The sequence below is a fragment of the Hemibagrus wyckioides genome, linkage group LG05 (assembly GCF_019097595.1).
Source record: "Hemibagrus wyckioides isolate EC202008001 linkage group LG05, SWU_Hwy_1.0, whole genome shotgun sequence".
Lineage (NCBI taxonomy): Eukaryota > Metazoa > Chordata > Actinopteri > Siluriformes > Bagridae > Hemibagrus > Hemibagrus wyckioides.
Genome location: NC_080714.1, coordinates 5152980 through 5176661, shown reverse-complemented (window position 1 = coordinate 5176661; position 23682 = coordinate 5152980). Strand labels below are relative to the sequence as shown.

The window sequence follows — 23682 nt, the reverse complement described above, 5'->3', positions numbered from 1 at the left end:
ACACTGCTTTTACATGTCACCTAGCAGATTGTTTCAGACACTTTTAATTTGACTCGGTGTCTTAATAAATTCTAAAAATTACATCCCTTTTTTCACTCGAAACAGTTTCCCTGATAGCATAATTGTGCCTGATTACAACCTGGAAACATAATTATAGAACAAAAATATGCAGTATATTTTACTGTTGCTTTATGAGAGCTTGAAAATGAGTGTAAATAAATGTGCATTTAAAGATTTTTAACGAATAAAATCAGAACATTAGAGTAGAGGGTGTGACGTGTTGAACAGTGGCACTGAAGCAAAATGTTTTAGAACATTCAGGGGAAATTGGTAGAACGTTATGTAAAATGGGTTGCTAAGTTAATAACGCTTTACATCACATTACTAACTTGATCAGATGATCAGTATAGGTAGCAAGGATGTAACCTTCCCAGCTGCTATGGTTTTCATGAGAGTTTAACGTCTGCACTGCTTATTAAACCTCAATAAAACAAATCGTGATTTGGTTTGAGCCATTGTCTTTTTTAAACTGTCAATCTGCCCAAAAAATTCAATAATGGTGCACTTTTTTAAAAAAAAAAACACCAGCTTACACCCTTGCGGCTCTTGTCAGCTTATGATGGTTTTATTATCATTGCAACAGGCTTATAACAGTCACCATGGCAACTATAGTACACGGCTTACAGTGTGCGTGTCGCATGCCTACCATCCCCGGCCACGATGGATGCTGACCTTGGGGTCATGCGATCCTCGCCATGGCTGGAGGTCAGACTTCAGCTTCTTTGTGGCACGTAGTGAGCAGAAGAACAGCAGGTAAGCAGAATATTTTATGTTGTTATGTAGTGGTTTCAGCATGAATGGTTTGCTAATATCACCTTATTTCTGCATATTAAATGAGGCCATGGATACTATAAACAGTAGCAACTGATAGAGGTGCTATCTTTTAATAAAGGATGCCGATTCTATGAACACTTATTAAATATTTATATGGTTATCTGCCTACTAGACCATGTCATTTAGTGATAAATAAATAAATAAATAAATAAGGTTAAATAAGGTGTTTTATACAGGAAAATGCCAAACTCTGGTGGCCCTTTGGAGGCTAGAGTTAATCAGGAAAGCCAAAGCTATTGCATTCACCCTTCTCGGGACTTTTAAATGGACCAAGAAACTGGGGGTCTATTTTATACAATTCCCAAGCAGGTCCCGAGAACCACCATGCCCGTTTTGCCTTGAGCGAAAGGTTGGCGTCAGTCTGCATCACTAGTGGGTCTACAGCTGTTGAGACAGAAGGATAACATGGAACCTCATCCAAGTCTGTTAAACAAATCTCTGGGCTAATGTCTATCAACTTTGACAAATCAGAACTGACAATTAATAGATACATGATTGGTGTATATTGGCAGAATACTTAACCCATCATCTCATCGGATGCGACTAATTTGAGTGAGGGGTAGTGAGAGGTTGTGGTAGGTTGTTTCCAGGTTACCATTAATATTAGAAGGAAAACTGGAAGTAATGCAAACCTGAGAAGTTTAGCTCTCTCTCTGTTCTGAGGTTGTTTAATGTTTATGGGTCAGGACCCAGTAATAAATGTAAATAAAGTAAATAAGTTCATAACCAGGAGTCTGGTCACTAGTGCAACAAATGCACAAACCTTTGCCAAGACCTCTGGATAGACAGTGAGGTAGTTGCAATGACGTGGGTCTGGGCTTTGGCTAGGATAAAAAGGTGACCTGGTGGGTCAGACCTAGGATGTGGACCAGAGCCACCATCTTGAAGGTCAGAGCAATGGACTTAGGTTTACGTCCAGCTCTAGAGGATGGGTATATTTGAAAAATGGACATCCGGTTTAATATTCTTGGATGAAGTGATGTAGGATAGGATCACACTGAAAATATTAAAGAAAACTCTGCTCTCAACTGATATAATGGTCATAGCTTCCCGGTTGCCACTCTAGGTACAGGATGATAAAAGTAGGAGGTGAATGACTTTTTTTTTATTTGCAGATCACCAAGAAAGCATGGCTTAATCAACTTTTACAGTGACAATGTCAGCACTTTGATCAGAACAGAAATAAAATGCAATTTGAGCTCTATTCCTGTTCGGCCTCAGGCATCCAGGTAACCCACATATGGGATTTGTTGGTCAGGGTTGTGAGAGGTACTTCTGTGGTACTGAAACTATGAATGAAGAGATTTAAGCATGATTCAGCTTGTCACTGGAAATCTTATTGAAGAAGGCTTGAAATAAAGCTGGATCATTCAATTTATAGGGCATTACTATGTTTGTTTGAGGACTGGGTTACTAAGCTGTTGGACTGGGTACCAGGATTCTTTCTCCCTACAAAAAAGACTCCAGTACCTGCAGGAGAAGTAGACATATAACCTCCATAGATGGAGTCTCTAGAGCTGAGACAAAAGGAGGACAAGCACCAGAAAGCGGATCAATGGAATAATATAATGAATGATCTCTGTTCTTGTTAAAACGCTTGCTTAGGGTTCATGAACTCGCTGCTACTCCATCATCATGCAGGTGGACCAGTCAGGAGGCAAATTGTAGTATATTTTCTTGATGATAACCATTGATGCAGAGGCTCAAATGTAAAGTGATGTGCTTAGACCTAAAACTGCTCATCCAAGGAAGGGTTTCTAGCTCACGCAGGGGAATACAAAGATACTGAGATTAGGGTAATGCCAATGGATTTTGTGCCTAATTTAATGTACCCTGGGCCTGTGGAGAAGACTATGAATAAGGTTTATGGAACCCAAGGCAGATCACTATTTATACTTTGGGTTGTGGCTGTGGAGCAGGAGCTGAAGGACATCTAAAGGTCTCAGAGAAAGTCCCATAAAAAAAAGTTCTACCACAGTGTGGTATGAGGTAAAAACTTTTCCTCAGCCCAGAATTTATATACAGGCTCAAAGCAGATCAAGTGGATAAAACCAAACAAAACGTTCAAGAGAAAACCAGCAGCGATCTCAAATCAGCAAGAAAAGTTGCTAAAACAAAGGGAATACTAAGAGCAGAGTTTAAAAGAAACCACAGTTACAGGTGAAAACAATCAGTCTTGATTAGGAAACAATATCTTCCTCTGGTGGCCACTAAAGGAACTGACTAGATTAATCACCATCACAGTCACACATTACATAAAGCATTTGCCGTTGCTCACAGTCTATGATTTCCACTGAGACTAAGATTTGCCATGTACTTTATATAACCAAATATTTCCACCATTACAGGAAGTTGTATTTTGCCCAGAACACCTTAAGCCCGTACCCTAGCCGTGTGTGTGATGGACCGCCAGGCTGTATGGTCGGTTCTGGGAATGACGGTCCCACTCAGGGCAGTTTCTACATCCCAGTGCCTGCAGGTAGAACCTCTGAAACCTCACACAGCACATACACACACATAAAATTTCTCAAATTGAGATCATTTCAAATGATTAATATTAGATTTTATTGAGCTCCATTAATATTCCTACAGAGGAGGATACTTCAGTTTGTTTGATTTTGGCATTCAAATCCGTCTAATCCAGTTACCCTTAGGTCTTAAGTTCTTAACAGAAGTTTCTCCATCATCAAATCTAAGCTAAGAAAAATGCTCCATCCTGAAAATTACAGTTACAAAATGTACACTGGAGACTCCTTCCAAAATGATACATAAACCTAGACATCTTCTATTCATTTATGAACTATAACTCAATCTATAACACATTTTTAAACTTTTTTTATAGGTCTGTCATTGACCAGTCCATTCTCAATCCATTCTATTCATCCCACTGTTGCAGTATACCCCCTGATTTTAGGAGACCTATCATTTGTATGCAGGACATTTATAACTAATCTTTAAATAAATGATCACTGAGATTATGTCTGGCTCTCTCAGCCCCTAGAGAGGTGAAAATTTCGAAGACGTCTGGCTTTAACCCGTGTAGTGGAGGCGGATGTGGGAAGCCAGCAGTACGTCCGCTGGTGGACACCGGAGCAATGGTGTTCGTTGTGTTTGGGATACTCGGGGTCAATCGCACTCAACATTCAGACAACCATGTTATTGGAGACCTGGTGAGAACAATTGGCTATTATGTGTATACAGTGGAACCCTGGCATATGAATGCCCTCCCTGTCTGCAGTTACATTATTTCTTATGGGAAAATTCGTTTCACAATAGAAATTTTTTGCCTTATTACTCGCCTCCAGAACCAATACAATTTGTATGCCGAGTTTCCACTGTAAAACCTTTTACCCTTTCAAGAGCACAAATCGTGGTTGATTTATTTGATTGGTTGATTCTTGAGCTATGACTTTGTGCTTACTCTTTGACATGCATTTACTTGTACACAATGAAGGGGCGAAAAGAAAAACCGAGGGCTCGTTGAATGTTTCATGAGAATATAAATGTTGTAAATCATAATGCTATGTCCTTCACAGTCACCAGAGTTGATAAAAAGCACTCTCCATCATCATCAGAACACCAAATGAGGAAAGGATGGAGTTTTGTCACACCATCCTGGTTCTAGAGGCTTGTAGAACCAATGCCTGTTCTGGTGACTTGCAGTGACACAACACAGCTACATTCTAGGGCCACATCCTGTAATTAGCATCATTTATATTTTATACCTTGTGACTACGTTGTATTCAGTGGTGAGTTTGCTGTACAGTAGCTGCACATGTAATAAGGCTGACTATTTTAGAGTTAGCCGACGGATTAACCTTACCAACCTTGTCAATGTGGCCATAAAGAAGAATGACCTACATCACTGTTTCACAAAGTTGAATCAAATGGAATCAGATGTCCAGAAATATTGAATGGGTTCCATATGGGTAATTTTATTTTAAAAAATAACCCCAAAAAACGAGTTTTTCTCTATAGTTGCATCTTCAACATCACTGCACACAGTTAGCTTTGATTTAGTCTACTCTGAAATTTTTTGTCATTATTTTTCATTGCTTTCCCCTACAAAGGGCAGTGTGATCTACGATCCTGACTTTGATCTCTTCAATGAAATTGGTCACTTATGCCGACTCTGCAAAGCCATCAGTGCCAATACACAGCTTGTCAAGCCTGGCGGGGCACAGTGTCTGCCTTCAGGTGAAAAGTACACACTATGCTAACTCACACACACACAGAAGAAAAGTGGAATAATATCAAGAATAACACGTTTCAGGATGTGATATAATTGGAAGAAATCAACTACTAGGCAGTAGGAGTAATTCCACTTTCCACCAGTCTACTCATTAATATCCAGTTGATTATTTTTCAATCGCAGTACTTCCTGTTGCGTTTTACATACTGATGCAGAAAAAATTATTAAACAGCTTCAATCAAAATGATTATAAGCTATTACATTACATACAGTTTAATCACAGACAAGAAGTCTTTCTTTTTATTCTTCTCTCTTTTCTATTCTCATTCTCCATGAAATGTTTCTTCTCTCTACTGATTCAGGCAACAGTCTCACATCTATTCTTCCTCTCCTCCACCCTGAGTGTCAGTCCCTTCCTGAGCCCAACCTCCTGCCTGGCCAGCTATCCCATGGTGCAGTGGGCATGCAGGGGGGCCGAGTACACTGGATCTCCATGGCTTTTGAATCAGTCAGTAAAAACAAAGCTAATGGATTGTTCATTATTTAAAACTGTGTCATGGGTAAATTGTTGTATTCTTCTGTTTCTGTTCTGCTTTCTCTTTTTTTCTCTTGAAAACCCAGACCACCTACAAAGGAAAGTCCTCGTTTCAGGCATATTCAGATTTCCTGCAGTGGGAGAGCTTCCTTCAGGAGCAATTAGCATCTCTCCCACAAACTTCAAGTCTGCGACGGGGCTTTCAGACCTGCCAGCACTGGAAGCAGATATTCATGGAGATCATAGGTGCATAAAAGAGGGAGATGGGGGATAGCTACGAGAGAGAGAGAGAGAGAGAGAGAGAGAGAGAGAGAGAGAGAGAGAGAGAATACATGGTGTAGGATGCATCTATAATGGGTCTATATCTAATAACAGTTAGAATAAATAAAGAAAATTAAGAGAGATTTCACACTATTTAGTGTAGTCAATTTATCAAGATCAAATTCATTTTATCCTTCTCATTTATGTCTGCTTCATTCCATAATTTCCTAACTGCAGGTGTGGAGAGCGCACTTTACAGTCTGCTTCTGTCCTTGGCCATCTGTATAGCGTCCGTCGCTGTGTTTACTGTCCATCCTCTACTGCTGCTGCCTATCCTGCTTAGCATTCTGGGTAAGACACATTGCCTTTCCTCGAGCCCACCTCGACAGTGTTCCCTTGATCGGGGTCTATTCTGATCAACTTGTTTGGAAAATAACAGCCTTCAACCCTAGTTTTGAGGATCAAACATGTAACCAAAGCTTAATAAAAACAGAGAAAGGCTTTACACCTAGTTGCAGGGATCCAGTAAACCAGGCACATAGCAGCAGCGTAATGCATAGAATCATGCAGATGCAGATAACAACTCTGTGCTGCCGTGGTGAAGAGAAAAGCATCTCAGAATGCACATCATGTTGAACCTTGAAGCAGACATCGAGCTCCAGACTGCAGGCAGAAATTGGGGAGTCGAAGATAATTTGATAAATTGGGATGTAGCTCAGTGGTTATGGCAGCAACCGCCAGATCAGAAGGTTGTGAGTTCATATCCCAGGTCTGCTACTGTTGGGTTCTTGAGCAAGAACCTTAACCCTTGTATAACATTGTGGTAAAAAATGTAAATCCATCTGGATAGGGCTGTCTACCAAACGCCAAAAATGTAAATTGATTGGCTGGATAATCATATCCATTTGAAGGGTACAGGTGTTCCTATTGAATTGGCCAGTGTGTATACATTTTTATCAAAGGATATCTACTTCTGCTCAATAGAACATTGCTGAAATTATATTATATACCATTTCCAGTCTTCCTCATAGGCTGCATATTGTGATGTTTCCCTCGATTATACTTTCGGTTAATTTATATGTTAATGTAATACACTACACCGAAGGGTAATATGCAGTAGGGAAATATAATAATCACTATTACATCAATTTAATGGATTTTTTTTTTTTTTTTTTTTTTTTTGAAAATGGAAAGCCACTTCCTATTAGCCAAGGCAAGTGATATAAAGACAAATGCAGGAAAACAATAATCTTTCGTTTGGTAATAGGAAGACATTGCTAAATACGTATTAAATATTGATGCATGTTATGAATGTTTGTCTTTTAGAATGTTTAATACTTTATATAATTTTATTTTAAAAATAACCTACATGTACTGTATATGTACTGTATATGTAATTCTTGGTGTTAAGTGAGGCAGGATGAAGGTACGTGTGATGTATGTGTATTAAGTCTGCCCTCATTTGAACACAGGTGTGGTGTGTTTGGTGGTAGCAGTGATGTACTGGTTGGGCTGGGAGATGGGTGCAGTGGAGGCAATCTCGCTCTCCATCTTAGTCGGATCGTCTGTGGATTACTGCCTGCACCTGGTTGAGGGTTTCCTGCTTGCTGGGGATACGGAAATTGTGGGGACCGTCAGTCACAGCATGGTACGGACTGTAATCAGACGTTCGCATCTTGTTCTCTTCTTTATCCAGGCTAAAACTAGAACAGGTCATAAGATCCTGAATAACCTGATGTTCATTATGACCCGATTACAATATTGGATTAGTAAGATTTACACAAACAACATATTTGGCTCCTTTTTTAATTATTAGTATTATAATTATTCAGCTGTTTCTGCATTTCTGTGCCACACAGGACCCATCGGCCGAGCGTCAGCGTAGAACGCTGGAAGCTGTCAATCACGTCGGAGTCGCCATAGTATCCAGCGCGATCACCACAGTGATATCCACCGTGCCACTGTTTTTCTGCACGATTATGCCTTTTTCAAAGTTTGGCCAGATTGTGGCTATTAACACTGCCATCTCGATATTATTCACCCTCGTTGTGACCACAGCCCTCCTCGCCACAATGGGGCCTTCACGCTTCACTCGGCCACCGCGAGCAGTTCTCAAAGCCAGCCTGGTGGTGCTTGCGGTGGGACTTTCAGGGTGTCTTTTCTGGTGGACTGGATCCCAACTGATCTCCTCAAGCTGGAGCTCACTTATTACTTAGATTTAATGATGTCTACTGATCAGATAAAGGCTGAAGAGTTAAGTGTTGTGACCCAACCACAGAATGTATTTGGTGTGTAAATTATTGGGATGTACATGATACTGTATACTATTTTGTTGAAATTAAAAGGCGGTCCTTGTGGGATGCCTTAAAGGAAAGATCCACCATGAAAGGCTTGCATTTTATTTCTCTCATCGACAATGTTCTGTATTCACCGCTTGCCTAAATTACCCACAATGCTTTTTGACAACCTGCTGATAATGGCACCAGTGAGATTTAGCCCTTGCTTCACCTCTAGTTAACAAGACTGCGGCAGAGCTTTACTCCTTAAGTCTGACTTTAACTTTCATGCTAATCTTGCCATCAGCAACATCCTGCTAGTCATCTCATAGATTGCTAACCTTGCATTCTGGGTGTTTAAGTCCAACATTTGCGCCTATGTTCGACTTCTCATTAATATGACTTTAAGCATGGCTGAAAAGTGGTGAATTAAAAAATTATTTTGTTTTAAGGAGTTAATACCAATATTTAGTCATTATCCCATATCTTTGAGATTGTTGAAACGATTGTTACTTCCTTGGCAACATCCCCGTCCTTATAAGAAATAGAAATGGAGGGACCGATCAACAAATGAGCAGGACAATCACTAAGCACATTACGGATATTTAACTCCAGATCTATGATGTCTTTCAGGGTGAATTTTTCCTTTAAGTTTAAGGAGCGAACGTTAGAAAGGCCAACGAGTTTCACAAATCAGTTACTAAAGAACTCCTCGTGTAGACTGGAAATGTTTTTCTTCGAATCTTTATTTGGTTTAATGAATAAGAATAAAAAAAAAAAAAAAAGGTCCTGGGAGATTTTGGATATGCCGTCTACCTCAGGTTATTAAAAAGAAAAAGGAAAAAAAAAAAAGAACCTGTCCAAGTATCAATAAAAGAAGACTGAGAAAGTCTAATAAAAATATTTTAGTATGCTGCAGCTCTATCCTATGGGACAGCTGAGGAAATGTTGGGCGTGTAAAATATTATTGAGAAAAAGTCATTGGGACGGGAGTTTTGACATTGACGACGGTGTTCTTACAAAACTGAAATAAAGCCTTTTTAATTCTAGTCAGTTGATGGTACTGTGTAACCATCGCTAGGTTCGAAGTTGTGTTTTCAGAAGTATTTTGTATAAGGATTTGTTTTGTGAAACTGACCAACAAGCTGTTCTATTGGTTTTATATCACTGTAAATCTGTACTTGAGTAGTTGAGATGTTTCTTGTTGAGGAAAAAAAAAAAAAGATTTATACACTGTGTTGTATAAAAGCTATGCTATTGGTTCTCATACATCAAATCAATACACTCACCTTGAGGGAATTTTGGGTTTTGTCTTTTGTATTTTGTGATCTTGCAAAACCCTGCATGCCTTGACCCATTTTTTTACTCGTCCTGGTTTTAGAGATTGGATTTCACAATGTTCTCCATCACAGAGAACATCTCCTAAGTACAAAGTACAATAGATCCTCGGCATACGGATTTAATTGGTTCTGGAGGCGAAAATTTGTATGGCGAAACAAATTTAACCATAAGAAATAATGTAAATGCAGATAATCCGCTCCAGCCACACAAAAATATGACTAATATTACCAGTGCCAAGCGTATATAAACTGTATGGCTGCTTACAAAGAACTGACCCAAGCCAAGCATTCCATGCCAAGGGTCCTCACAGGAAGTCGTGCCACCAAGCTTGGGCTAAAAATAGAACAGACCGCCCACACCACCATTCTGTCAACAAAAGAAAACACACGTAAAATCAGCTAGCTTTTGAACACATGCCGAAGGCAATGTTTGTATAGTGGGTTGACTCTTTCAAATAAATTTGCTTCAGTTGGCTTTGCTTGGCTTTCCACTGATGCAAACATGTTTTGAATGGCTCCCCAGATGTATACGCTACTTCGTACGTGTGGTTCGGTTTGTTCGTACGCCGAGAATGCTTCGTATGCCGATGCAAATTGCTTGCAAAATTTCAATTCTTAAGGCGGAAATTCATCATGGAGGGCATTCGTATGCTGAGGTTCCACTGTATGGAGCTGTTAGTGATTACTGAAGCTGAAAATGGGATGAGTTTTTATTTATGTTTATCTTCCTAATAATACAAGTGGTAGCTTAGTGGTTCTGCATCTGCTCTAGAAACAAGGTGGATATTACATGTTAAAGGCAGCCTTTGCCTTCATCGTGACCTTATATGGCCATTAGGGGTGGCATAGACTAGTCGTTTAGTACATTCGTTAGTTGACGGGCGGTGGCGAGTTTGAGGAAAAAATAGCAAAGCAGATACTAAAGATAACCGGCTACATGTGCATGATGTTCTGAAAACATTTCAAACTAGATGAAGCCAATTTTACAGTCAACTGCACATCACTGCATTAGGGAAGGGTTTTTTTTCCCCCCATCTTTTGCTTTAATGGACCGTAAACATTTTTGATATCACTTTGCATGAAATTCAATCCCACTGCTGCTCACAAAAGGAATTCCTCCTACAGTTATTTGTGTTATTCTTCAATCCTAAATACAATTTTAAATAAATGCATTTTATATCAATTTAAATTCCGTCATGACCAGAACTGTGTTTTCGGAGAAACGGATCGTACATCACTGAGATGTTTAGGGTCAGATCAGCCTAAAGAAAAAAAGCATTCCGGCTAGAAATTTTATTTTGCTGCACAAATAAAAATAAAAAATTTATTTTGCATCACAAATTAAAAAAGGAAGAAAAGTTAAAAGAAAAAATGTTTTTGCCTTAGCTAAGAAAAGGACTCTTGACTTTTTTTATATTAGTGGTCAACTAGTAAAAATGTTCGGAGCAGTCTTGCAACCTTTAATGCAACACTGATACATTCCTCACATTCAGTCTAATTAACTCTATTTTTGGAAGAAGACGACTTTATTTTTGTCAGATATTCCTTACAGCACAGTGAAATTTTTTTATTCATACATCTCAGCTTTGGAAATTGGGGTCAGAGCATGGGGTCAGCCATGATGCACCACCATTGGAGCTGAGAGAGTTAAGAGCCTTGCTCAGGGGTTCAACAGGAGCAGCTTGGCAGAGCTGGGGCTCGAACACTGACCTTCTGAGCAACAACCCAGACCCTTAACCACTTGAACCACCATGGGTTAGGGTTTATAAACTAATTAATTCTTAGTTGAAAAATTAACAAAAAAAAAAAAAATCCAGTTTAATTTTAAGAGTTTATAGATGAGATCAATTTTTTTTTTTCCAGTGTCTGCAGATTCACAATTAATAATTCAGTTTTTAGATACTGAAATAATCGATTTTTGTTGGCAGTTTAAAAAAATAATAAGAAAAAAAATCGAAGAAATTCTCATTCTATTCACTTTTTTTTTTCCAGACTGAATTTTGCAAAATGAATTTAACTCCCCAGACATTAAACTAAAACTACGCTGATTTTAATCCAAAACAAATAAATATGACGTTTCACTTTCAAAGTAATAAATTTCATTGCTATAAACGTAATGATTCCATAAATTATCATTAAAAAGAATTCTAATTGCCGTGTTCTGTTTTTTTTCGCTTCCATTATCAATCACCTTCGTTTTAAATAAAGCTCGCACTGGACTTTATTTGGACGTCCCCATCAATTCTGCTTCATAATTAATGCCCCAACCCAAAGATCACCGTTAAAAATTCACGATGCTCCAGTGATACGATACGGCACTAAAACTGGTTTGGTTCAGTGTGAGGATTTGCTGGAGGGTTTTTCGAAACAGTTGCTTCAAAGTGCACTGATACTAAATATTTCACTATTTTGTGCACGATATATACCATTTTAAGAAATACCACTGACTCTGAGGTGAATTCGAAGTCAGAATGCAAATGTGTGTGATGCAGTGCCATAAATTAAATTCTATTAAAATGATTAGTACATTCCCTTGTGATTTAATTCCTATAATCTGTTTTTTAGATTCCACTATAAAATCCGAATAAACTACACTTCTTTGGTAGAAATTCTTTACAAAAGAATTGCATTTAACGTTCTAAGATCACAAACTGTCTTTTTACTTTTAACAGAAAAAGGGAAGAAATGCTATTACCTGAAAACTGCTAGGACATTACAACATTAAACATAACTATAAATGGATAAAAAAATGACGATGTGGTGTTTAGTTTATACTGAAACATTGCTAGTGTTGGAAAACTGCTAGAATGATAGAAACGATCATTTTTTAATGTGTCACAGGAAATCTTCTTATCAAACTCAACTTCTTGTTGATTATTTTCCTAGAACTCCATGTCCTCCAGATGTTTTATTCCATACACATAAAATAAGTGACATATAGAAAATTTCCACAATTTTCTAAAATGAAAGCCAGCATCTATATTAACTACTCAGTTTGCGTTCTATCATTATTTTACATATTATTGATTTGTTGAGCATTTCAAGAAAATAAAGGTAAGTAATCCCACTCCATATCAAACCCACCTTGTTGATTATTTTCCTAGAATGGCACGTCCCCCAAGTGTTTTATTTCATACACATGAAACGAGTGACATGCTTAAACTATAAAACTCTTTTATGTGCGAGATCTGCTTAGTTTGGTAGATTCATTTGGATCCTGGAGACATTGTAAGACTTTACTTGTATTATTAAAACTTTCTCGTCATCCAAAAAACTCTAAAATTCTGAAATTTACATTTCGTCAAGACCTAAATTAGGTCTTGAAACTTTAGGTATTTATTCCATCCAAATTGGAAGCACACTTGATAGTTGATTGGAGACCAAGACGAACTGATTAAACGAGTGGAATCAGGTGCGACTCCTGCTTGGATGGAATGAAAGCCTGCAGCAGCACCGGTTCTTTGTGGATAAGATTCAAGACCCCTGATGTGTAATTTGGTGCATATTATACATCAGACTGGCTGTTCTTTACTGAGCTCAACTTTTAATCAAATATCTAAGAAATTGTAGATTTTGGAGCAAAAACAGATGCTTTTCTATAGATTTGATTTTTCTTACTATATTCTCTAAGATGCAAAGACATTTAAAAATTGTAAAGAATTTAACACATTTAAAATGCATTAAAACGAACATTTTTACATTACGTGTCCATGGTTAGACTGGAATTTTTTTTTGTTCAACTGGAAACACTTTATTGAGAACATTGCATATACAGTAGCTAGCTAATGGCAGTAAATCTAATATTATCTTTCTGTACTGGGGCTGTTTTGTAAAAATTTTGATCACCATACCAAGACTTCAACACAAAATAGATGCTGATTGGCCTACATGTGTGGCCTTTTTTCCAACTGTATGACAGATTACATTATAAATGCTATTTAAAACAAACAAACAAACAAACAAACACTAGTTAATCTCTGAGTTTGGCAAAAAATAAATGTTTATTTTTTTCCAAGATTCACTGAAAATAATAGCAATTTTGTCCAGTAAAATATTATTTAAAGATTATTAAACTTTTTAATTTTTCTTTACTAAAGCCAAACTTCTTTAAGCAAATCCTTTTGCTAATCTTTATCATTCATTTCTAGAAAGAAGCGTTTTAGCTTAACAAGCTTGAAATGCTAAGAAAGAAGTTTACTAACCTTACAGTTGTTTTTTTCTGTCGGAAATTCTAGATACATCTGACTATATACAAGATACTTTCACTTGCAAAGTTGATTATTTTTGGGGGTTTTTTTGCACTGTAGAACATTATAACGCCTGAGCTTACTGTCAAATACTGTTAGCTACTATCATGTTCATTCATCCTTACCTCTGTACACCTGCTTTATTCCAAATGTTCTCTTTCAAATGACCAGTTGATGTCGATGATGATCAGTTTGCGATGTTTAGCTTGTAACCAAACTTTTGGACAATCAGAAATTCATGGGAAATCGAATCATCCAACAGTTCAGTCAGACTTCAAATTTGGGTTTCTGTAACCAACATTGTACAAGACTGAATTTAGAATTTAATGTTGGAGTGTATGTGTTTTATAAAAATTATAGTATACCTCAAACACAATTTTTCGGGCCTAGAAGATGGTGGTTTAGGTTTGCATGTCTTATCTTCTGAAACCGGCTGTCTGGCCCAAATACAACATGGCTGCTCGAATGACTGCGTTGTGCGGCAGTTTAATTTCCGGGTTCTTTCTTTCATTGTGGTCATGGAAGCAGCTGGTGAAACCTCTATCTATATTTCCCAGCTTGAAAAATTCTTCAACTCTGCTTTTCTAAAAACATAGAAAACTTTTTTTTTTATTTTTTTTTATAGAAGACAGAACTGTCAGTCTGGATAATGGAGTCTACCAAAAGCTGTAAAATGTTAAAAATATAAAATGTACTGAACTGACAATTGAGATTTAATTCTGTTATTGTTTGTCAGCATACTGCCATATTATGTTCTGTTGAAATGGCTGAAGTGGTGTCAAATGAAATGTAAGTTCTGGCGAATTTCTGCACAAACATCATAAATAGTAACAATAAATCTATTGGTCTTTGACCAGATATAAAATCTTACACCACACCTGATTCTGATTGGTCAATCTTGATTAATTATCTGAGAGTGGCATCATTTCTAAGGGTATATATACACACTTATTTCATTATTATTATTATATCATTTCTATAATAACAACTTACATATGCAATTTTTTGGATGGCTTTCCACATGAAGGGTTATAAACCTGTACTGAGGTTTCCTGAATGCTTTTGGAAGGAGTCTCCAGAGTCGATGCTTCAGGAAGCTTTGAATTTCTGACAGCGAATCTTCAGAACAAAGGGTTTTGCGTTTAGTGCTTTAAAACAAGCTGATGTTTTATCCTTTCACCTTTAAGAGAAACAGGAAAACTGCTAGAACATTAAAACATTAAACATAACTATAAATAGAGAAAAATTCTGATGTGGTGTTTATATATACTAAACTGGGAAACTGCTGTGGTGTAAGAAAGAATTTTTGTGAATTACAGGAAAATCAGTCAGAGTTATCCCACTTCATATCAAACCCACCTTGTTGTTGATTATTTTCCTAGAACCGCACGTCCCCCGGATGTTTTATTCCATACACGTGAAACGAGTGACACATATAAAATTCCCACAAATTTCTAAAGTGAAAACTAGCATTTATATTAAACTAATCGATTTCTATCATTGTTATACATATCATTGATTTTTTTGAGAGTTTATATGATCAAGAAAATGTAAGGAATGAGGCATTTCATGAAATGAAAATAACACTTTATGAAATAGATGCACTTGTTAATACTATGTGCAAATACATCAGCCATAATCAGCTATACAATATAAATAAATTGCATCATGTGTGTGTGCAATTACACAAAGCCTTATTTCTCAACAGGTTATTATGGTTTAGTGTATTCGGAATACAACAATCAAACATATTTACATACATACATGGAATGAAAGGCATAAACATATCCCATATTCGATAAGTGATGTTGATCAATCAGGGCAACTAGATCAACCGTACAGGTGTTAAAAGGAGACAGATCGGAGCCATGGAGCTTATTCGTCCACGTCGGATTAAAGTACCGGCTACAACCCAGTTGTTTGCATCAGAATATGAATCTAATTATCTACAAATCAATAGACATTAGAAACCCTATTTGTGGTCAATTATAAATTCTACGGCAGCCACAATGTTACGGTGGGCAGAAGTTAGCAGACGTGATCCACCACTAACCACCAAAACGCTAAGAATAAAACATTTAATACAAACGCATCACGGTGAAAAACGCCAACAGATTTGGTAAGTCAGTGTGCATCAGACTGTTGCTTGACTGTTGTTCAGGGAACCAACGTCTCAACATCGGTATAAAAGCAGGGATCAGAACTGTCTGTATACGAGGTGAGGGAAGTAGCACTTTTTTTTTTTCTTTTTTTAATTCAAATTCCTTTTTGACATTGCTATTCATACTCTATGACTTTTCTATTGAAAAGCTGTTCACCTCCTCAACCCATGTACCAGTTCGCCCCCAAGGGGTGACAGTCAAGTAAATGGAATCAAGCAGGTCCCAAAGTGAGTCAGAGGAAGAATAAAGCCTGAACCTGAGACTCAAAGAATTCGGAAGATGTGACACACACCGACGGTGAGAAATAAGATCATAGCATGAGATGAAAGTACATTTGCCAGGTGCCTTCTAAAGGATTTCTGGAGGAGAAGAAAAACACAAAAAAAAAACAACAAAAAAAATTGTGGCTGGTTGGTAAATAATTCAGAAGGAGGCTCAGTCTCAGGCTGGCACGCTCCAGACCAATTAGGCAAGGTCTGTGTACCTTCTCACACACAAGTACACACACACACACACACCTTCACCAGCCTGACAGGCCTTGTAATCAGCTTCTGCCCCTGAAAAGGGCTCGGACAAATTGCATCGAGATTGGATGACTGGAAAACACAAGATTGGAATGAGTGAGAAAAGGAAAGAACAGTTGGTACACCTGTACCATTACTGGAGGATGTTGAGCTACATTTTGTAGCAACTGCCTGACATGTGAATCAATACTGCAAAGCGGGGAAGCAACGAGTCTTAAAACGCTTAGCAACTGCCCTCAGTAACGTCTCAACAACTCAACATGCTGTGTGTCTTAGAACCATACAAATCATGAGAAACTGAGCTAGATATAATGCTTTTAATGATCGATAAATCTGCACTGTTTGTGTATATATATATATATATATATAAACATATGCCAAGTGCTAAGTCCATAAAACTGCTTAGGCTCATTTTTGCAGAAGCACCACTCAGCATTGCTCTTCTTCACTGAGGTACTATGTTGGTCCTTGTTCATATATGTTAGTTGTTGGACAAAGCTGGGCCTAGACCAATAATAATAATAATAATAACAATAATAATAATAATAATAATAATAATAATAATAATATCTGAAGCCTGAGGTATACCACAAAAAAAATGCAACTGACATATGAGGAGGCAAAACCTCTATCTTCACATCCGTTTCACACTTTGTACACTGGAACTGAATCTGAATCCAGTTCAGCTTCACCACATACATTTAAAGTACCCCCGAACAGCGAAATCGAATAATGCATTGTTGAATGTGTTTTAAAACAGCTAAAACGGCTTAGAACATCGCTAAGCCTCTAGCCATCATGTCCTCCTGCTAGCTGGCTAATAAGAAAATCAGCTCACCTTTGTCTCAAGGTTGACATAAGAATGAGATGAGGTTTCAGTATCCACAATATTATGCTCCAAATAGATTCATTTACAAGATACAAGAAGCAAACCCACTATAAAGTACGTGAGTAAAATGTTAACCGAGTTACACAGATGGCTAGTTACACAGAATACTGCTAGAATCCTAGCACACATTTGTCTCACCAGTGAGATCAAGGTTCAGTATCTGAGTCTTGATTTACATCGTCATACACTCGCAAATGTATTTAACAGTAGGCAAACATTTTAGCAAGGTTAGATAGGTTAGCTAGCTGGCTAGCTCAGGTAGATACATGAGTGAGATCAAGTTTCCGTATCTGGGGTCTTGATTTACAAATTGTAACTGATATAACTTGTAGGCAAACCTGCCAAAATATGTCTAGTTAATGTAGCTAGCCAGCTAGTTAAATAACATTTACCTCAGGTAGACACAAGTAATCGCAAGTTTCACTGTCCTCATTTACATCGTCATATCGATAACATTAGCTAAGCTAGCTAGAAAGCTAGCATTTGCCTCAGGTAGAGAAATGTGAGATCAAGTTTCAGTATCCGAGTCTTGATTTACATGGTTACACTCAACACCAAAATATATCAGTAACACTGGCTAAGTTAGCTAGCTGGCTAGAGCTAGGCAGCTAGCTCACGTTTGTCTCAGGTAGACACATGAATAAGATCAAGTTTGAGTATTTGAGTCTTGATTCACGTGGTCATATTCTCACAGATTTATTTAACAAAAGCCAAGCCTGACAAGAAAGATCGGCAACATTAGCTAAAGTAGCTAGCTGGCTAGTCAACTGGCGTAAAACTAGCTTGTGTTTGCCTCAGGTAGACAAGAATGAGATCTAGTTTCAGTAACTTCAGTTACATGGTCAAATTCAATTCAACAGAAGTCAAAATATCATCACAAACATTAGCAAATTTAGCTAGCTAGCTGGATAGTTTAGCATGCAGGTTCTGCAGCTAGCATTTACCGAGTCATTTTCTACTTATTCTAATTATTTTGTCACACTGACAAACTGAGCTCATACATAATACTTGCCAGTTCAGTATTTGACAGAAGCACTGACAGATTTTTCTGCTAATTCATTAGTCCCAAAGAACAATCAGGAAAGACATCAACAAGGAGTTAGCTGCTTAAAAAAGAAAATCAAAACAAACAAAAAGAAAAACACAAGGATGTTCGGGGGTACGTTAAAACTGTGTGTTACATACTACTGAATTATAAATGTGATGGAAGAGAACAGAACAAGCAATTCAATAAAGTTTATGGGAAGCGCTACGACTTTGAGACTTTAAGAAGAGTGTACAGAATATTTTCTAGGAAACAACGACGGAGAAGCATGTAATATGGAATCGAGGTAATGAATGGGAGAGAGAGAGAGAGAGAGAGAGAGAGAGAAATGCAAGCAGGCAGAGAGAGAGAGAGAGAGAGAGAGAGAGAAATACAAGCAGGCAGAGAGAGAGAGAGAGAGAGAGAGAGAGAGAAATACAAGCAGGCAGAGAGAGAGAGAGAGAGAGAGAGAGAGAGAGAGAGAGAGAGAGAGAAATGCAAGCAGGCTGAGAGAGAGACAGACAGACAGAGAGAGAGATGAGATGCAAGCAGGCAGTGTGAGAGAGAGAGAGAAAGAGAGCGAGAGAGAGAGAGAGACAAGTATTATGTAATTCCAACAGCTGAAATAAATTATATGCACTGCATTTCATTTGAGGAATAGAAATTGCTCGTGATATGAAAGAACCCACAGCTTATTGAATTACTAGCATGATTTGGGGACAGAAACATATTAACAGAAGCTTATAAAGATTGTGTATTTAAGGTCAAAATAATCACATTTTTGCACCTTTTTTATGGAAAAGCAATTAACAGCCATCAGACATGGGCCACATTTCATTTTTTAATATTTTAATACGATAACTGCGTCTTTTTTTTCTTTTCTTTTTTTTTCTTTTAAACTTTCCTCAATAACGCTAATATGGAAGGAAGCTTCCTGGATGGCTAGCCAGGAAAAAAAATATTACAAAGGCTTGTGCAGTCACAAAAAATGGCCCGTTTGCTGTTCTGTTTTGTTTTTTCCTGTTGTTACATGCATCTGTCTGACAAACAGCGTCAGTAACTCAAGTAGTGGATTTCAAACCAGCCGGGCACAATTGTGTGTGTGCGTGTGTGTGTGTGTGTGTGTGAAAAAGATGGAGGTTTCCCATAATGCCCTGGGAAGAAAAAAAACAAAACATTGATCCACCTTTTAATTCTTCCAGCCATCAATCCTTTCTTTCTCCATTTGTGGTGTTGCTGTCTGGCTCGATGAGACCTGGATGCTCCATCACATCCTGCTTGCGATCCTGCAGGCCCTCAGTGTGTGTGTGTGTGTGTGTGTGTGTGTGTGTGTGTGTGCGTGTGTTGAAATTGCATTTCGGCTCATTTTAAAAAAAACAAAACAAAACAAGAATCCAAGGGTGATCATATACTGATCTTCTACGCTCCTCTATTCATGCCCCCAATCCATGATCCACTTACAGCCCAAATATTCCTCTAATCCAAATATAGTCCCCTCTCTTCCTACCCCAAACTCCGCCCCCAATCATTAATCATAAAAAAGGTAAAAACAAGGTCTACTGCGGAATGGCTTTACTCCTCACAGTCAGTAGGGGGCGCCAGAGCCCCTGCGAGCTACTGAGGTGCGGTTGGCATCGTTCTTGCGGCTGGCATTGGCGGCCGGGGGGCTCCGAGCGACGGGTTGCGCCCTCCGCCTGGCGCCTCGACTCCTCCCCCTGGGCCCTGCGCGGCCCCTCCCGGCCACTAGGGGTCACTTCTTCCGCGAGTGCAGCGTGTCCTGGAACTTGGTGCTGGTGTAGCGCACGTGGAAGCCTTTCTTGTTGATGGTGTCGTCTGATCGGAACTTAATGACGATGGAGTCGCCGGCCGAGTAGATCTCTTCAGGAGGCTGAGAGCACACACACACACACACACAGGCGCACACACACACAAAGAGAAAGAAACACACAAGATCATTAGAATTACCATAATTTGACAAAGATAACTGCAAAATATCAAAGTTCACACATTTTCAAATGAAATGAAATCATGTGTTAATTGTCAGTAGAGTTAAAACACTAAATCTGTTATTCACAGTATTTTTAAATTACGTTTCTACCAAGTTGTTTATTCATCGCTGAAAAAAAGTAACCAGCAAGTCTTTAGGTCCTAAGTCCCGAGACTGTATAAAATGTCTCTTTCTTTACTAGTTTAAATGCTATTTTGAAAATATGTGGAATTTTACAGAAAATTTCATCCACTACAATCTGTTACCACGCTGACGTTGATTATTTTCCAATAACAGCATGCTCTGAGGTGTTTAAATCTTCCTACACCACAGCAATATAGAAACTCCTCTAGCTCTTTTTTCCCTCTATTGAAGTTAACAGGACAAAAAAATGCAGCTTGTTATGTGCAACCAACCACAAAGTCCTTTCTTCTGAGGACTTGGTGTACAACTTAATGAAAACGTCTCCTTACAGACGGCTTCACCGTATCCTTTTACATCGATTACACACTTTTCTTTGTTCAATATCACTTTTCAACAGGCTCTTATTATGTCCAGCATCTGCCGTACAAGTCCCTTTGAATCGGTTACAACTACAGAAACAATAACATACCAGAATGAGCGTGTTAATCCAAACCGTGCAACCGAAACTACTGTCCGAGTCGCAGTTATGGAAAATTAATAACCGCCTAATGACCGGTCCGAATGGAGAATTCAATCAAGCGTACTCTTTCGCGTATTTATGTTGAAAGTCTGACTCGGGTTCAGAGCTCTGATTGATGATGCTGAATAATGTTTACAATCTAACCATATTAGAGCAGCTGAAATGATCAAGCATCATTTATTTATCATTTATTACGTTCTAACACTAAGCAGCAGCGAGAGCTGTGATTGCATAATATGTATCTAATGAATCGCTGCTCTTCCTACCACGCCTTTCTACACCTCATTAGCCAAACGACTCTTTTAGTTAAGAAGCATATTTTCCTAATGGCTCCAGGCCTCGGAGTGCAGCACAAACTGCCGTCACCCTTGCGCCTCTGACAGGCCCCTATTGGGCAACCCCAGCCATCATCCCGACAAGCAGCCCTTATTATTAATCCCAGCTAAATGATATCAAGCTGCTGGGTGACCTGCTGAGTTCAGCCTCTCATTCCTCCTTCGCTCTGACTGTTGTGAATTTGGCAGCGTGCCACCTGAACGCTTATTAGCTCTACCTAACGGCTTCGGAGAGGAAGAAGGAAGCGGAAAGTCCTGCTGTTCTTTATTCAGCGCTAAGTGCTAAAGGGCAATAGACGATAAATCCAGCTGAACTGGACCATCGTGAGTTGTGCTGTGGGGAGAGAATAAATAAGACGTTGTGGTTTTATTGCTGTGCTTCCTGTGTTCATTCATTTATTGTTATGTTTGGCGTGCAATGATACATGACAGATTGTTTGGCTCAAATTTCCAGCACAGTGAAGAAAAAATTCTAAACGAAGGTCTAGCCCATAATCATGGAATTTTGTATAGATTATTCCATATGAATTCGTTATTTTTAGGAAATGTATTTTGACTCATTGGCTGACTGACTGCACCAATGTCGCTTGGGGTCTGCACACTAGGTGGAGCTTTATACCTTTAACGTGAACCACTGACATGAATTCTGAGAAAAAGACTAGCTACGACACTACGGCGGTAATTACACATCCTTAGCTATGGATTGGCTGGCAGTCCTTATTGAGTCTGCTGACTGGACAATTTTTTTTTAAACGGTCAATTAGGACGCGTGCATTGGGGGAAATTAACGAAATAAGGAGACAAAATAATGTCTAAAAACGCGTCTTAAAGTCCACTGCTTTCTGACATGAATGACTACTTGAAAAGTACTTGATTGTATGGGTTTCATTTATAGAGTATGGTATGCTGTAACCAATATTCCCTAAATCCTAAACTGAGAGTGTTTGAGTGCTTACCCCTGATCCGCAGTAGCGGCCAAGCCTTGGGGCCTTGTTGTCGGATCCGTCGAACAGTTCCATGTAGTCGTAACCACAGTCTGCTTCCTCTTCGATCTCAAACGTCTGGAAGATGAGCTCAACACCGTAACCCTTCTCGGCTGAGATCACCCACTGGCAGTCTGATGCACCGGGGTAGTTGTTGTCTCCAAACTGGGCGTGTGAGTAGAGGTCTTTGGTTTTCACCTCAGCTTTCAATTGACCTCCGCACTCTGGAGACAAAATCAGCAGTTGAAGACTAGAGCTTTAAAAACTGGGTCCGACATGTACTGCCAAAAACTGCTCTTACCCGTCAAGGCACTGACTCCACAAGACCTCTGAAGTTGTGCTGTGGGATATGGGACCCAGGTTCTGCTGATGTTAGCAGCAGAACCTTGAAGTCCCCTAGTTACAAGCTGGAGCCTCCAAGGACCGGAGAATTTGGAGGTCAAGTCATCGCCGTCATGTTTCTCACACCATTCCTGAACAATTTTTGCAATTCTAACAAAAGCACCTACAATGTACACAAGACCACCAGAACTGGACCATGGAGCAAATGAGGAAGGTGGCCACGGCTGGGGCACTATGGATGCACTATGGGAAGAAGACAAGCCGGTGAAAGCAGAGTGATGCTCTGGGCAATGGTATGGTAGGAAAACCTTGGGTCTTGGCATTCAAATGGATGCTACTTTGACATGTTCCATTTTCCTAACTACTGGGTCAGACCAAGTACACTTCTTTATGGCAACAGAATTCCATTCTCTAATGACAGTGGCCTTATTCAACAGGATAATCCACCCTGTCACACCGCAAAAACTGTTCAGGAATGGTTTAAGGAACAAGAGTTCAAAGTCCCCACATCTCAGTCCAATCAAGCATCTGTGGGATGTGCTGGACAAACAAGTCCAATCCATGGAGGCTTCACAACTTGCAGGATTTAAAGGATTTGATGCTAACGTCTTGGTAACCAGAGTTTATCACAACTTTTATTATGTATACTAAAGCTAATCAAGTTTGTACAAAGGATTCATTGATACCCTTGTGCTCGTTTAGCCTCTTTTTTTTTAAAAAAAAACAGAATTCTTCATTTTTGATAGGTCAGAAGGTAGATGTCTTCTGGCAGACCTGGACAAAATGTCATGTGATCATACAGCTTCATATTGTGTCTGATATTCTGGAATTCATGCCTCGAAAGGTCAGAGCTGTTTTGGGGAACCTACACAATACTAGACACATCAATCAAAAATGAATAATTCTGGTACAAAAGGGCTGAATGAAGAAAGTATCAAACACTAAAACTGTATCTACAGATACTTTATGCAAATGTACTTAGTTTCTTTAACCTTCAAGCAAAATTGCAATTAAGGAAATTTTCACT

At 38.7% G+C, this 23682-nt stretch overlaps 2 protein-coding genes across 2 annotated transcripts in view; one reads left to right on the top strand and one right to left on the bottom strand.

Moving 5' to 3' along the window:
* disp3 (dispatched RND transporter family member 3) overlaps positions 1 to 9465 on the top strand; it is a 42614-nt gene extending 33149 nt beyond the window's left edge. The window contains exons 13-21 of the mRNA XM_058390039.1: positions 644 to 813; positions 3243 to 3373; positions 3889 to 4064; positions 4965 to 5091; positions 5449 to 5594; positions 5708 to 5867; positions 6120 to 6233; positions 7355 to 7530; positions 7742 to 9465. Coding sequence (XP_058246022.1) covers positions 644 to 813; positions 3243 to 3373; positions 3889 to 4064; positions 4965 to 5091; positions 5449 to 5594; positions 5708 to 5867; positions 6120 to 6233; positions 7355 to 7530; positions 7742 to 8098 — 1557 coding nt within the window. The 3' untranslated portion in view covers positions 8099 to 9465. The remainder of the gene's footprint in view (positions 1 to 643; positions 814 to 3242; positions 3374 to 3888; positions 4065 to 4964; positions 5092 to 5448; positions 5595 to 5707; positions 5868 to 6119; positions 6234 to 7354; positions 7531 to 7741) is intronic.
* A 6467-nt stretch (positions 9466 to 15932) lies between these two features.
* The window catches only part of bmp1a (bone morphogenetic protein 1a), a 62723-nt gene continuing 54973 nt past the window's right edge, over positions 15933 to 23682 (bottom strand). Inside the window, exons 19-20 of the mRNA XM_058390041.1 lie at positions 22287 to 22537; positions 15933 to 20232 (exon numbers count right to left, since the gene is read on the bottom strand). Coding sequence (XP_058246024.1) covers positions 20095 to 20232; positions 22287 to 22537 — 389 coding nt within the window. The 3' untranslated portion in view covers positions 15933 to 20094. The remainder of the gene's footprint in view (positions 20233 to 22286; positions 22538 to 23682) is intronic.